The sequence below is a fragment of the Puma concolor genome, chromosome B3 (assembly GCF_028749965.1).
Source record: "Puma concolor isolate L17-30 chromosome B3, mPumCon1.1.hap2, whole genome shotgun sequence".
In the NCBI taxonomy this organism is placed as follows: domain Eukaryota; kingdom Metazoa; phylum Chordata; class Mammalia; order Carnivora; family Felidae; genus Puma; species Puma concolor.
The window spans coordinates 108,245,993-108,261,277 of record NC_141672.1 but is presented as its reverse complement, the minus strand read 5'-3'; the positions used below and the strand labels follow the sequence as shown (position 1 = coordinate 108,261,277).

The 15,285-nt window shown below is 41.8% G+C and overlaps 1 protein-coding gene across 2 annotated transcripts in view; it reads right to left on the bottom strand.

Moving 5' to 3' along the window:
- SNX1 (sorting nexin 1) overlaps nt 1-15,285 on the bottom strand; it is a 39,748-nt gene that overhangs the window by 3,179 nt on the left and 21,284 nt on the right. For both annotated transcript variants that reach the window (XM_086710911.1, XM_025918501.2), the window contains exons 4-11: nt 14,710-14,776; nt 9,804-9,847; nt 7,698-7,839; nt 6,917-6,995; nt 6,395-6,470; nt 3,641-3,754; nt 3,361-3,454; nt 1,924-2,129 (exon numbers count right to left, since the gene is read on the bottom strand). In XM_086710911.1, coding sequence (XP_086567037.1) covers nt 1,924-2,129; nt 3,361-3,454; nt 3,641-3,754; nt 6,395-6,470; nt 6,917-6,995; nt 7,698-7,839; nt 9,804-9,847; nt 14,710-14,776 — 822 coding nt within the window. The remainder of the gene's footprint in view (nt 1-1,923; nt 2,130-3,360; nt 3,455-3,640; nt 3,755-6,394; nt 6,471-6,916; nt 6,996-7,697; nt 7,840-9,803; nt 9,848-14,709; nt 14,777-15,285) is intronic.

The window sequence follows — 15,285 nt, the reverse complement described above, 5'->3', positions numbered from 1 at the left end:
TTAAGTAGGCTCCACCTCCAGCGTGGAGCCCAATGTGAGGCTTGAACTCATGACCCTGAGATCAAGACCTGAGCTGAGATAAAAAATCAGGTGCTTAACTGACTGAACCACCCAGGCACCCCTAAAGATTTTTATTTTAAGTAATCTCTATACCCGTCGTGGGGCTCGAACCCACAGCCCTGAAATCAAGAGTTGCATGCTCTACCGACTGAGCCAGCCAGGCAACCCATCCCCTCACCGTTTCCAGTCCCTCGATCACATTTCCAGAGGACAGTTATTGGCGTAACCAAGCCATCCACCACCCCCACTGGCTTAGTAGCTTCAAGAGGCAGCCTGGATGAGAGATCTGTACCTGGGGTCAGCCTCCCAGCCCTGCTCCAATTTGCTCTCTGCAGAAGTTTTCTGGATGTTTTCTAGGTCTCCTTAGGGCAGGCCTTTGCCAAAGTTTGAACCTTAGGGAGTGAAATGCCACCAAATTCACCTTCCCCAGCGTTGACTGTCACTGCTGTTCACTTGCAATTTCTAAGCAGCTCTCAATGTCAAAGTATAGGTAAAGGGTAACCTCGTAAGACTCAAGCCTAACCCTCTGGGCTAAGGGTGGTACAGTTCCAGGTTCAGGGAAGAGCATAAAACAAATATCTGCTCATCTCCCCAGCCCATCACCCTCTCACGATTATGAAGAGGGCAGGTTAAGGGTCTCTAAGAAAAGCCCAGCTTGCAGTTCTGCACTCAAGCATGTTGCCTCAGTCCCTACATGGAGCTCTAGGCTGGGGCTCTCTCATGCCTGGGGGGTCACATCCAAGAGCTGTGCTCTCCTGAGGCTGCAAACGATGCCCCTCTCTGAAACTTTCCCAGAGAGGGCCCTTCCCTAAGGTAGTGCTCCAGCCTTCATAGTCTGACCAGTTCTACAAATTCCAAAGCAGGTTATTTTTCCAGCCTCTTATCACTCTGGAGTTAGCAGCAAACCAAACAGCTGAGGGAGACAATGAGCGACCTCACAGGCTTTATTGAGCAACTCTGCCACAGAGGAAATGAGAGCCCTGGGAGCAGCTTGGTTCTTGACAACACAGGGGCTCCCTGGTCGGGGAGATGCTGGGGATGGGGAGTGAGTGTGGCTCTGTTCCAACTCAGAGGCTCATCCTGGTCCCAAGCTGGAGAAGGGGCAGATTCAGTCCCTTATAAGGCAGGCACCAGGATCCCTCTTGGCTCTTTCCTCTGTCTCAGGGAGACCATGCGAGAGCTAGTATCACTGCCCAATGAAGCTGCCTCGGCTGCTCTAAAAATGGGAAACCAGACTGCCCCAGTTACCAGGAGAAGAGGTGAGGTGCTTGATCTGAGAGGTAGGCTGCAGTGTTGTTATCAGTGTGGTCAGCACAGCACACAAAGGACTCTGGTGACAAGCTCTCTCAGCCCTGTGGCCACACTCCTCCATGCAATGCCAAGACGATTCCGTGTAGTTACCTGACTGCCCACATTAGAGGGAAAAGTGGAAGCCAGTAAGAGCTCTTACGAAAGGCAAAGCCGCCGCTTACTGTTAAGGAGGCAAAGACCAAAGAACTGAGGAGTCATTGCTCCAGGGGGCTAAGACAGCAGGTCTGTAATAAGCCTCATTTGAAGAAAGGAGCATAGAGGACTGTGTGCAGCTGTAGCAATAAGGAGGGGCCTACCTGAAAATTCAAGAGTAGTCTTTTCTCCAAATGCATTTTAAAAACTGGCTATAAGGCCTCAAAAATGACATAGTGATAACTAGCTAAAAGTTAAAATGGATTTTTTGGTTCAAAAGATACCTTCTCTCTTGAGAGTAGAAAAAAGTTACACCTACTTTCAGCTATAATGGATGAAAATTTCTTGGGAAGGGGAAAAGGAAAACAAAGGCAAATTAAATAAAGGGGAGGAAAAAGAGGAAAGCAAACAGAAGCTTACACGGACTATGGCCAGGAGACGAATGTAGTCACTCAGGAGCTCAGCAAGAAGGAAGAAGTCATTGTTGGCCTGTTCCTGGTGAAGCTGCTCAATTTTTTCTTCCACCTCAGCCAGCTGGGAGAGTGCCCGTGACAGTGCTGTGTTGTCCTCAGAGCTCCCAAGCATGGCTAGACTCTTTGCAAACTGGGCTGTGTTCAGTGCGAGCTCTGGAAGGAGGAAGACAGCAGAGGCCTCTTATCTCAAAACGAAAAGGGACAAGTCAGCTGGCATTGCATGGCATGCCTTAGAAATGCTGCCTTCTGCATATCTAACAACTGTGGGCTCTGCAACCCAGTCACTTACACCACAGCCAACTGTACTTAGAAAAGTGAGGGGAGTGCAGTGTGGTCACATGAGCAGGGAGAGACATCTGCTGTTCTAAGTTTCACCAAGTTAAGGCCTAGCCTACTTGGAAGCAGCAGCTTCAATATTCCTGGAGAACTAGGGGCCAGTTAACACAAACAGGCCAAAGGAATGATTCTAATTTTTATGTTAAAGCTCATTGTTAGTCTATTTGCACGAGAGTGAATGTACGTGCACACTGCATAGTCTTACATGTCCTAAAGCAGGACAAACTTTTTTTCTAGGAAGGGCTAGATGATTTAAGCCTATGGATCACATATCGGCCTCACTTTCTTTTTTCACTCATCCCTTTAAAAATGTAAAAGTCATTCCTAGCTCACAGCAACAGGCCTAGGGCTAGGTGTGGCCCATGGGCTGGGCCATATTTTGCCAATGCTCACGATGGCTTCATTTTAACCGTTTTCTGCTTGTTTTGATTTCTGTTTATTACCATGTTTGTTTGTTTATTTAAGTAAGATTCATGCCCAGTGTGGAGCCCAATATCGGGCTTGAACTTATCACCCTGAGATCAAGACCTGAGCTGAAATCAAGAGTTGGATGCTTAACTGACTGAGCCACCTAGGTACCCCTGATTATTACCATGTTTAAGGCAGAGAAGGAAAGCATTCAAACTTGGCAAATTTTACTAGCTCTTAGACAAATCTCACCAAAGAAAGGTGAAGAAAGGTTAGGAGACATATATAGTTTCCCTGAATTTACATATTGTCCATTTGACCATGTAGCTAAAGTATGTGACATCACTTTGGATATAAGCCACCAATTCAAATCATACCAACTGAAGTCCATGTCCCACGTGAAGCTGTATGTGAGGCAGTTCCCCTGCACCCCTCCCAACTAGAAGGCACAATGCTCACAGTGGCTGAGTCATGTTTCCTGCCAGGAGGTGCAGGGCGTATCTTTTTGATGAGAACATCAAGGACCAGGTGGGCTGAGAATTTCAACTTGAATGGCTGACAGGGTTGGGAACAGCATGCCCTCCCACCTATAGCTCACCGGAGACATCTCCAGCTCCGAGTGCATTTCCGAGGTTGTTACCTTTTCTATGGTTCACCAGAGTTTCTACAACAGCATGCAGCTTCCGTAAGCGCTGCTCTTCACACTCTACTTCCTGGAGCTTCTCCTCAAACCACTGAAACACACAAGTCCAGATCTTTAATAGAGGGGAATCCTATAGGCATACAGCACAGGGTTTCCTTAAGGGAATGAATTACCGTAAAAGGTAAGTCTCTAATCTGAGAAATGTCAGGATTTCTCAGGGCTTCTGACCCATAAGACTGAGGGGGCAGGGGAAGCCGAGAGGCACAGGGCTACTCACAATGTCTGATTCATTCATCTTGATGGTCATTTTGCTGACTGCGTCCGTGGCTTTGTTGAACATCTTGAGGAGACCAGCGCCACTCAATGTCTGGGTACCCACGGCGCGTGGCAGCTACAAGACCAAGAAGGCGGGGATGGCAAGTTATCTTCTGCCCCTATTTTAGGTTCAGAAGAATTAGTATCCATCAGATGCCATGCCCAAAACTTGCCAAACAATTATTTGAAATGTAGACTGTTGTTTTCAAAGGCAGTTAGACACATCTGTAACTAGCACATATAGAAAGAAAAAAAAATCAAAGGACTATGTTTAACATAATAACAAAATTTTCATTTTGAGATAGGGTACAGAAAGAAAATACAGTAAGATTGTTATGTAGCCAGGTGATCTCATGTTGAGATGGTCTGCTATCCCAGGCATGAACTGCTTAAATACCAAACATGCTTTTGTTAAAAGTTACGAGATCCTTTGGATAAGCATACTCTACACACAGCTGGACTTAAGGTCTTGAGAGGCTCTAAAGTTGTGCTGTGATTCCATTTGAACAAAGGTCTAAGGACAGGAGCATTATTTACTCAGATTGGGGTTACTTTTAGGGATGATCTTGTTAAGCCAACCATGCCAAACATTTAGAAACAATTTGGTTGGTTCAGTCTTACCACTTCTTTCCTAAAGTATGAAAAGAATGCTAAAGAATCTACAGTAAATATATTATACGACAGTGAAAAATTAGATTTTAGTGCTCAGGACGGTTAGTCAAGTAATTCTCAAGTTGGGGCCATTTTGATACGTAGGGGACATTTGGCCGTGTCTGTAGATAATTCTGGTTGTTAAAACTGGGGTGGAGATGCTACTGGCATCTGGTGGATAGAGGCCAGGGATGCTACTAAACTTACAACACACAAGGCAGCTCTCTACAACAAAGAATGATCCAGCCCAAAGTGTCAATAGTGCTGTTGTCAATAAACCCTGTTTTAGGGGTATGAGGGAGGGATGAGGGGGTAAAAGGGAAAAATGGATACAGGAACCCCAGAGGAGGAATGAAAAGATTTAATCACTAAGTAAAGAAATTTTAATTAAAAAATTTCATTTGGGGGGGGGAAAACCACATATAGCTAGTACCATTTTCTTCATTAACATAATTCACACTGTATGCAAATTAAGTAAAAATTAACAAGTAAAAACACGGGGGCACCTGGGTGGCTCAGTCAGTTAAGTACCTGACTCTTGGTTTCGACTCAGGTCATGACCTCATGGTTCCTAAGTTCAAGCCCTGCATAGGGCTTTACGTTGATGGTGTGAAGCCTGCTTGGGATTGTCTCTCTCCCTCTCTCTGCCCTTCTCTCGCTTGCTCTGTCTCTCTCTCAAAATAAATAAATAAAAACTTAAAAAAATAGTTTAAAAAATAAATAAAAGTAAAAACAAAATGAAAAAATAAATACAAAATGATAGTCCTATCCTGTCACTTATTTCCTTCTACTTTTCTTTCATATGGGATACAACATCGTTTGATTCCAGTGTTGCTTTTGATCTTTACTGACTAACATGTTCCTATAGCTCTATATACCTGCTGTTTCAAGTTTCACATTTTATTTCATTTTTTAAGTTTATTTATTTTCAGAGAGAGAGAGGGAGGGAGGGGCAGAGAGAGAGGGAGAATCCTAAGTAGGCTCCATGATGTCAGCGCGGAGCCCCATGTGGGGCTTGATCCCACCAACCATGAGATCGTGACCTAAGTCAATATCAAGAGTTGGATGCTTAACCAACTGAGCTACCCAGGTGCACCAAGTTTCACTTACTATTATTATTATTTTTTTTAAGTAAGCTCTACACCTGACATGGGGCTCAAACTCACGACCCCTCAGATCAAGAGTCACATGATCCACCAAGTGAGCCAGACAGGAGTCCCATGTAATTCTTATAATATAGATTTCCAATGAATATATATGAACGCTTCTGTATACTTTTGTTTTATGATGAGAATAAAGTATTTGCTGTATTGATATATAATACTTAATTCTTCAATTATTAGCAATTGGGCCATCTCCAGTTTTTCACAATCATGAATAGCCTATGCATAGCCTGCAAAACAGACGGTCTACTTGAATCAACACTTTTGCTATATGGCAGTTCTGTGGTCGGTGGTAACTGGTTTTGACTTAATGCCCCCCAGCTCCTTGCACAAAATAAGCATTCAATTTGAGCCAAGTCATAACCTATGAAAGACATACAAAGGACTTGCCAAACAGATCACTGTGTTGTTCCAGTAAAACACCAGGGTGCAGTCTGACTCCTGAAACCAGTTGCTTTTAGGGTGCCTAGGTGGCTGTCAGTTAAGTGATCAACTTCGGCTCAGGTCATGATCTCACAGTTCGTGAATTCGAGCCCCACGTCAGGCTCTGTGCTGACAACTCAGAGCCTGGCGCCTACTTCGGATTCTGTGCCTCCCTCTCTTTCTGCCCTTCTTCTGCTTGCACTCTGTCTCTCTCTCTCTCAAAAATAAATAAACATTAAAAAAAATTAAAAATAAAATATAATAAAATAAAATAAAATAAAATAAAATAAAATAAAACCCGTTGCTTTTGACTACAGGCAGAACTTCTTTTATTTCAAAGGCTGAAAACTACCTGTCATTCTTGAGGGCTTACAAATTAAGACACAGTCTTATACTAGGTTAAATGCATATTGAATGAACTAGTTTCATTTCACTAGAGGCAGGTATAAATTATGAAATTCAGTATGTACAATACTAACCTCTTCTTTTTCTAAGAACTCCCTGACATCAGGATCCTGTAACATGGTAGGATGATTCACAATCCTCTGAAGGTACCTACAGGGTATAAGCAGTTATCTGGTTAGTCAACCTGGCCTCACAAGGTTTTGGGTGTCAAGCGTATGTCTTTCATTACTTTAAAATGTGCTCAGATAAGGCACTTAAGTATGACTCTGCTAATAAGCACAAATTCATGTTCTTCACATTTCCAAAGAGAGAAGAAAAGTAACTGCTCGGAAAGAGACCTCAGAGCCAATTATATCTGACTGCAAAAGAGAATATCATTGTCTGCTCACTTAGGGTGAGGAAAGAAAAGAAGATGGTCTGTTCCTAAGGTGGGAAGGTCAGAGACAAAGGAAAGGTTAGAGAGCTAAGAGAGGTGTGAATCTTTAATTCAGTCAAGTCTCATCTCTACTAACTCAAGTGAATGTTTCATAATTAAGTCTGTTTCAGCTTTTCACTTGTTCTTATGTTACTCAGGAAAATGGATGTATGGCATTTACCTTTCTAGAGCTGCCCTCCGTTTTTCAAGAAATTCTGCAGAAGAGGAATCTTCCTTCCCAACTTTTACTTTTGTCATTCCTGGAATGGAATTTAAAAAGTAAAAATAACTGTAAATCATCATGAATTAAAAAACAAAACAAAACAAACACCTGTGAGAAAGCCCACAAAAGGAAAGGCAATGAGAACAGCATTACCAAAAACAACCAGAGGCCACTTCTACACCCCTACGTTGCGAGGAGACATGAACAAAAGATTCTTTACATGAGAATCATTTTTTGAACTAGTCTCAAAGTGCTGAAGGTTCTCAACTCTGGGACTTGCAGAATATTATATGTTTTCTAAAAGGGCCACAGGACTCTAAGTCTAGATGAACAAACATCAACTGATGGCAATGGGAAGGTTCCTCAGCTCCCCCAAACCTCCATCCAATTTAGTACATTTCAATCTGGAGGAATTAGGAATCATTTAAGACTCCTGATACCAATATAAACTCAAACACCACACGTGCATGCGCACACACACACACACACACACACACACACACACAGAGCTGTGAAAGCTCAAAGCATAGCCTCCTACTGCACCCAAGGAAAGAGTACATGTCAAAACATGCTATTTCTCTAGGCCTCATGTGATTTACAGGAAAATATTGGAAATATTTCTTTCCTAACCATAAGATTCCACAGTTAAGAGAAGTATTCTCATATACTAAGTAGAAAGTATATTGCAGAAAGAACACAAAGGAAAAAATCCAGGCAGAATTAAAGACCACATGCTTACCTATTAGGCTTTTCTCGGGTGGAGGAGGGACAATAAAGCCATTCTGAGAATGTTTCTCCGAAAGCTTCTCGTAAAGACCCAGAAAGTCACTAAATCTTCTTTTCACCACAAACTGTTTACTCCTGAACATTGGTAGGCTCGTCTTGGGGACAGAAAAAACACAAGGCGATATCATTTCAAATAGAAGATGAGTATCTGTAAAGTCATCTGGCTGATGTGAAAGGAGTTTACTTCCCAGATCCCTGTCCTTTAGCCACCTGGCAAATAACTTTCTCCAAGGCTGAGATTCTTAAACCTTCTGAACTACAGTCTCCTCTGTCAGGAAGTCTACAGAGCCCTTCTCAGGATAAGAATATTAAATGCATAAAACAAAATGTATAGCGTTACAAAGGCAACTAATTAAATTCAAATCCAGTTCTACTTCCAGGTTGAGAACACTTGTTCTAAAAGGAAACAGAGGGGGGCGCCTGTGTGGCTCAGTCGGCTAAGCGTCCGACTTCAGCTCAGGTCATGATCTCACGGTCCGTGAGTTCGAGCCCCGCGTCGGGCTCCGTGCTGACAGCTTAGAGCCTGGAGCCTGTTTCGGATTCTGTGTCTCCCTCTCTCTCTGACCCTCCCCTGTTCATGCTCTGTCTCTGTCTCAAATAAACGCTAAAAAAATTTTAAAAATAAAATAAAATAAAATAAAAGGAAACAGAGGTTGAAGTCTAGTTTAAAGAGGAAATCTATGGTCACCTACAACCCATTCATCTTGCACTGCCTTATTAAGGGTATTTGCCGCTGGAAACAAAGCAGTGAAACAAAAGACAGACTAGAGGGGGAGGATCAGGTGAAATATCTACACTGTAGACACTTTAAACTCTAAAGTGTCACAGGATCTAGAACTCACAGGGGGCAGGCCAACAAGTAGTAGTAAGACAATATAAAGGAAACTTCTAGCAAAAAAGACGAGGCCTATATCATAATGACAGATCATTTAATACTCACCAGGTAGGCAAAATCTAAGGAGGCTGTCCTTGCCAGTTGTTAGCAGGGGAGTATATCAATGGGAACTTTTACACACATGCCAGTGGGAGTATAAATTGGTACAAAGACTTTTTTAAAAGTTTGTATTAAAAAAAAGCAGAAACAAAAACAAAAGTTTATATTCCTTTTCCTCAACATCTGCTCTATCTAGTACCCTGGGGGACTCCTCCTGTTTTTATACACTCTAGAGAAACTCTTCTACGTGTGCACTAGGAGACATGTGCAAGAAAGGTCGTGGTTCATAATTACAGAAACTGGAAACATGCCAAATATTCACAACAGGAAAACAGATAAATATATTATGCTATAATCACACAATGGACTAACTACAGCTACACACAACACGGATGGGTCTGAGAAACAATGCTAGTAAAGAAAGCGCTATTTTCAGCATGATGCCGTTTTTATGAAACTTAAGGACAAAGCAAAACAGCATATTGTTTAGAGATACATATGTGAACAATTTTTATAAAGGAAATGAGAGACAACTCAGGAGAGTGGTTGTCCTTAAGGTGTGAGGCAGGGGATATGACAGGGAGAAACACGCAGGCAGATTCAATGGTACTCATCTTAAGACTGGTGGTAGGTTCGGGGCTTCATTTTTTATGCTTCATAACCTGCATACAACATTGTGTAAGTTTTGTATGCATTAATGTTATATAAAAAAGGAAGACCAGACCTGAGGGGTAAAAGGGCAGGGAAAGTATTAAAAGAAGTTCCACACAGGAAACCTCATAAGAACTGACAATTTTTAAACAGATGACATAGTTTGGGGCAATCCACCAAACTAGTTCTAAGCCACAAAGTTCCTACAAAGGACGGGAAAAATGTCAGAGATACCACATGTCTTAATAAAACTTACAAAGTTTCACACTGAAGTGTTAGCTCTCTGGAAGAAAAGTGGAAAGGCTCAGATGAGATTACCAAAGGGATGCAGGCTTGCTCCATCTTGAGTAAACTTGAAGGAGGATGTTGGCAAAGAAACTAAGGAAATACCCAGAAATAATCTGAATGATGACCTTCTTGGTATAAACACCCAAGTCTATTAAGTTGGTTACCAGCTGGGTCGCTTGGACTCACCTGTGTTGTAACTTTGTAGGCTACATAGGCATTCATACCATCCCCTGTGGGAAAACAAGAAAGCGTGAGAGGAGTATTCTGCAAACTAAAGCAGTGCTGATCTTGCTAATATCTAACCAGGAATCATAAACCACAGGGGCCCTGTATAAGAAGAGACACTTGTTTCATCTCCAAGCTTTATAAACTATCCTACAATCTCCTACTTTGCCTTAAGGTCTTTGCGGCACATATCATGCCCCCACGGATGCTGGCGGGGTCCCAGGTTGAGTTAAACAAGAGAGTCAGCCCCCCGTTCCAAGGCCAGGCTCCATTTATACCCTTCACAAAGCAGCACTGGATACTGACAATCCATCGGTTGTTACCATGCCAATATTTGGGCTGGTTATACACATCTGTCTAAAATCAAACAATTCTCTTGCTGTATAAAGCAGGAGGAGAAGGAAGCAACTGATGTAAAAGGAAACAAGCAGTTCTACCCTAAGCTAGCTCTGGGCTCGGTTTGCTCTTTCAGAAATACTGTCACGGACCCCTCCATTGGTGCTGGGGGACACTGACCTCTCTCATCTAGCATGTTCATCCAGAGCAAAGGACCTGGCAGGAAGACGCTTCGGCTGCCTGATGTCACACAAATCTCTTTCCTGGAGGAATTATTTTTCTGAAAAAGCCTTTGACTGTTAAATAATTTGGGATTCAAGCAATTGTTTTTCTCTGTGGTAGTGTTCTGACCTAGACCACTTAGGGACATAAAGGCACCATTGACTCCCTGAGCAGTGAAAAGACATACAGTGGACTGTGACAAAGCTCCAGGGCTAGAATGTGGTGTTTTGGGTTGGTTTTGTTCCCTTCTTCCCCCACTCAATTCTTCCTCACACCAAACAGAAAAACCTAGGTCAACAATTACTAGGTGCTTATGATTCTGAACTGGTCCTGGGAGAGGGCCCAGGGGAAGAAGGTGCAGTACTGGATCGGCAGGGCACATACAGCAGGCAACCTGGTTTCAATGAGACGGCTAGGAATGCCTGTTTTTAAAAAGTACATAGAGAAGTTGGAGATTATACAGGAAGGAAGGGCTTGTCTTCTCTACCTTTCTAATACTACCAAAAGGGTGTACGTGAAACAGAAATCATACGCTAACCCTTAGAAATTACTGCGTATCAATTACCACTGTTAGTTCTCTTCTAACCACTACATTGCCTAACACTACCAAGAACATTTACCACTGTTAAAAGGAAAAAAAATCTAAATTTACTTTATAGAAAAAGTATTCAAAATTTCATTCAGAGGTCATAGTCAAATTTCCAAGTGGTCAACCCCGTAATTTAGTGCCTGCAAAAAAGGAAGCCTAAGTGCAACCATACGTAACACCTAACAGCAAAGCAAGATCATCAGTTTGCCAGCCTATCAGCTGCTTTTACTGAGGCAATGAGTGAGGGAAAACATACCTGCATGTACACACAGAGTTCACAAAATATGGAAATGGGCTAGTAATACAGCAGTTTTAAATTTACATTAACTTCCTAAATAATTTCAGAGAGTTGGAGATGGCATATGCAAATTACCATGGCTCTAAAAAGCACATCCTGGTAGAAGTGGGATCCTATTTATTTATTTGTTTGGTTTTATTTTTTGTTTTCACTTTTTAAAACGTTTATTTGAGAGAGAGAGAGAGAAAGAGAAAGAGAGACAGAGACAGAGAATGAGAACACGTGCGCAGGGGAGGGGCAGAGAGAGAGGGAGAGACAAAATCCTAAATAGGCTGCACTCAAAGCATGGGACTCCATCTTATGAACTGTGAAATCATGACCTGAGCCAAAATCAAGAGTCAGATGCCCAACCGACTGAGCCACCCAGGTGCCCCAAGGTTTTAAGTAATCTCAGTGTGGGGCTTTAACTCATGACCCTGAGATCAAGAGTAGCATGCTCTACCAACTGAGCCAACCAGGCACCCCGGTTTCTAATTATTTAGATGTGGGAAGGAGAAGCACACGTTGAATAAACAGCCCACACAAATAGAAGGTGTGGTTGTAAAAATCAGGTTTTTTTGTTTTTTGTTAATGTAATCTCTACATGCAACATGGGCTCAAACTTAAAACCCTGATATCAAGAGTCACATGCTCCAATAACTGAGCCAGATAGGGTGCCCCAAGATCAGGTCCTGAATATGAACATGCTCTAAGCAGCTGGTTTCTTGGCATCAACGTGACTAAGAATCTAGACTATGATACAGGGAATGAAAGCTTATCACCAAAGGGATCTGTGTTTAAATAAATCTGATCCACAGGATGTTTAAATTACTGTTATGGAATGAATTCTGTACTCCTAAAAAGATATGTTGAAAGTCCCAACTGCCAGCATCTCAGAGTATGACCTTATTTGGAAACAGGGTCTTATAGAAATCAAGTAAAAATGAGGTCAGTAGTAGTGGGCCCTAATTCAATATGACTTCTGTCCTTATAAAGAGAAATGTGGACACAGAGATAGACATATATAGAGGGAAGACAATGTGAAGACGCCCAGGTAGAATGTCATGTGACAATGAAGGCAGAAATTGGGGCGATGCAGCTACAGGCCAAGGAATGCCTGAGGCTCCCAGAAGCTAGAGGAGAGACACAGAAAACCTTCCCTAGTGCCTTCAGAGGGAGGATGGCCTTGCTGACACCATGATTTCAGAATTGTGAGCAAATATATTACTGTTGTTTTAAGCACTCTATTTGTAGTACTCTTATAGAAGCCATAGGAAACTAATATACTCCCTCCCTCTTCTCGTCTATTAAACTTCATGACTTTTAATTATTTTTTCAAAACATCATGACTTTTATTTATTTTTGAATGTTTATTTATTTTTGAGAGAGAGAGAGAGAGAGAGAGAGACAGAGTATGAGCAGGGGAGGGCAGAGAGAGGGAAACACAGAATCCGAAGCAGGCTCCAGGGTCTGAGCTGTCAGAACAGATCCCGACATGGGGGCTCAAACTCATGAACTGTGATATCATGACTTGAGCTGAAGTCGGACACTTAACCAACTGAGCTACCCAGGCATCCCTAAAACATTATGACTTTTAAATATTAAAACAATTAGTATTATTCAATTATTCTTATTCTACTAAGGATTTAAAGCAGGTAAAGTTTGGGGCGCCTGGGTGGCTCAGTTGGTTAAGTGGCCGACTTCGGCTCAGGTCATGATCTCGCAGTCTGTGAGTTCGAGCCCCGCGTCGGGCTCTGTGCTGACAGCTCAGAGCCTGGAGCCTGTTTCAGATTCTGTGTCTCCCTCTCTCTGACCCTCCCCTGTTCATGCTCTGTCTCTCCCTGTCTCAAAAATAAATAAAACATTAAAAAAAAAAAAAATTAAAAAAAAAAAAAAAGCAGGTAAAGTTTAACTAACTTAAAATCAATGTGCTTACAAAATACTTATAAATATTGGAGAGGCAAAAAATAACCCCACACATGTAATCCAAAGTACTGGCCCAGGCTCTACCACGAACCATACTGTGACCTGACAGGAAAGCTGCATTTCACCTAGTAGTCCTCAGTTTCCTCTACTACTGGATGGGGAAACTGTATAACATGCTCATAAACATCTTATCAGTGCAACAATCTAGGAAAAGTCAAACTCAACAAACCATTTTGGCATAAAGTCTAATTACAGTTTATAAATTCCTGTTTCTAGGGGTGCCTGGTTGGCTCAGTTGGTTAAGCATCCGACTTCAGCTCAAGTCATCATCTCACGGTTCGTGCGGACAGCTCAGAGCCTGGAGCCTGCTTCAGATTCTGTGTCTCCTTCTCTCTTTGCCCCTCCTCCACTTGCACCTGGTCTCTCAAAATTGCATAAATGTTAAAAAAAATTTTTTTTAATTTCCTGTTTCTAGTTCAGAACAAAGGGTTGGATTCCCTCTTGACCATATAAACAGCACCCATGTTTAGAAGGAAAGGTTCTGTAAAGCCTCTTTTCTCAGGGACTGTACCTAGAACAAGGAAAGTTGAGGCCTGTTGCTCTCTGCTCGATAATAGCTTTCACAAATTTGCGACATGGGAAGGCCATCCAGAAAACCCAAGTTCTGGCCAAAATTATGTATTGTGCTTTTTGAAAACCCAACTTCCCCCAAACTTGACCAAAATTCAACCAGGTCCTTTAGTCATTACCTATCAAAGAGAGATACAGACTTAGGTACTTCTTTAGGCTATCAAGAATGCATGATAAATAATATGTAACAAGAATTCCAAACTTTTTAGGGGAAAAACAAATTTAGTACCCTCAAATTTTAGAACATGTTTTAGGATGCTTAAATAGAATTTATGATTTCAAAGAAAAGTAAAATGGTCTTATCAACTCTGTGGGAAAAAGCAATTTTTGGTTGTTTTTTTTTTTTAAATGTTTATTTTTGAGAGACAGAGAGTGCAAGTAGGGGAGGGGCAGAAAGAGGGGGACAGAGGATCCAAAAAGGGGCTCAAACTCAGAAACTGTGAGATCATGACCCGAGCCAAAGTCGGATGCTCAATTGACTAAGCTCAGGTGTCCCACAATGTTTGGGTTTTTAAGAAAGGATTCTGGGGCACCTGGCTGGTTCAGTCAGCGGAGCATGCAACTCTTGATTTTGGGGTTGTAGGTTCATGCCCCATGTTGGGTGTAGAGATTACTTAAAAATAAAATCTTTAAGAAAGAATTCTAATAGTATTTAAAGTCTCTGATTTTTTTTTCCCAAAAGCAAAAAAAAAAAAGCCTAATAAAGTACTAGGTAACTACTATTTCTAGCCTTAGAAGCATAGCAAGGGGAATAATCTTACAGGAGAGAGAATGATGAAGCACTTCATATTTGCTAATTCAGCTCTAGAGGTAACCATGTAGAAACTGGCTAGCCATGTTTTCCTTGGCCACATCCTAACATCAGAAGGATGTTCAAGTACACTTACCTATCTTCTCAGGATCAGTTATACCAACTGTCAAATCAAATTGGTCTTCCTGTTCTTCTTCCTCTAGCTTTTAAAGAGAAGACAAACCATGAGAGTTAATACACAAAAAAGGGTGTTAATTTTGCCCTGTACTTACCTTGTTTCAATTTAACAACATTAATTTATATCCTTCTACACATCAGTGTTAAGTTCTGTCCATTTCCAATAATTCCAATGAATCAACCTCCACAATTTTAAGGTGAAGATTGCTCAAAGGACTTTGTTACATCTATTCACCTAAAACCTTATTGTGATCATAATAAATAATTACTAGATTTTGGAAGACTTGTGTTTGTTGGGCTAAAGAGAGAATGAGGAAAGACTACACTCTTGAATATGGGAGCTTCAGACATTAAGTATCATTAGTGTTCACTGAAAGCCTCTGTGTTATCCTCTGGGTAGTAGATACTCTGACCAGGAAAGAGTTCTTTATTGGATTTTGGCTGTCCATTAACCATAAAAGTCTTCTTCAAGAGTCATAAATATTTTTTCAAGGTTCATAGTCAACTGAACTTTAGACTGGCAACACAGTCCTAA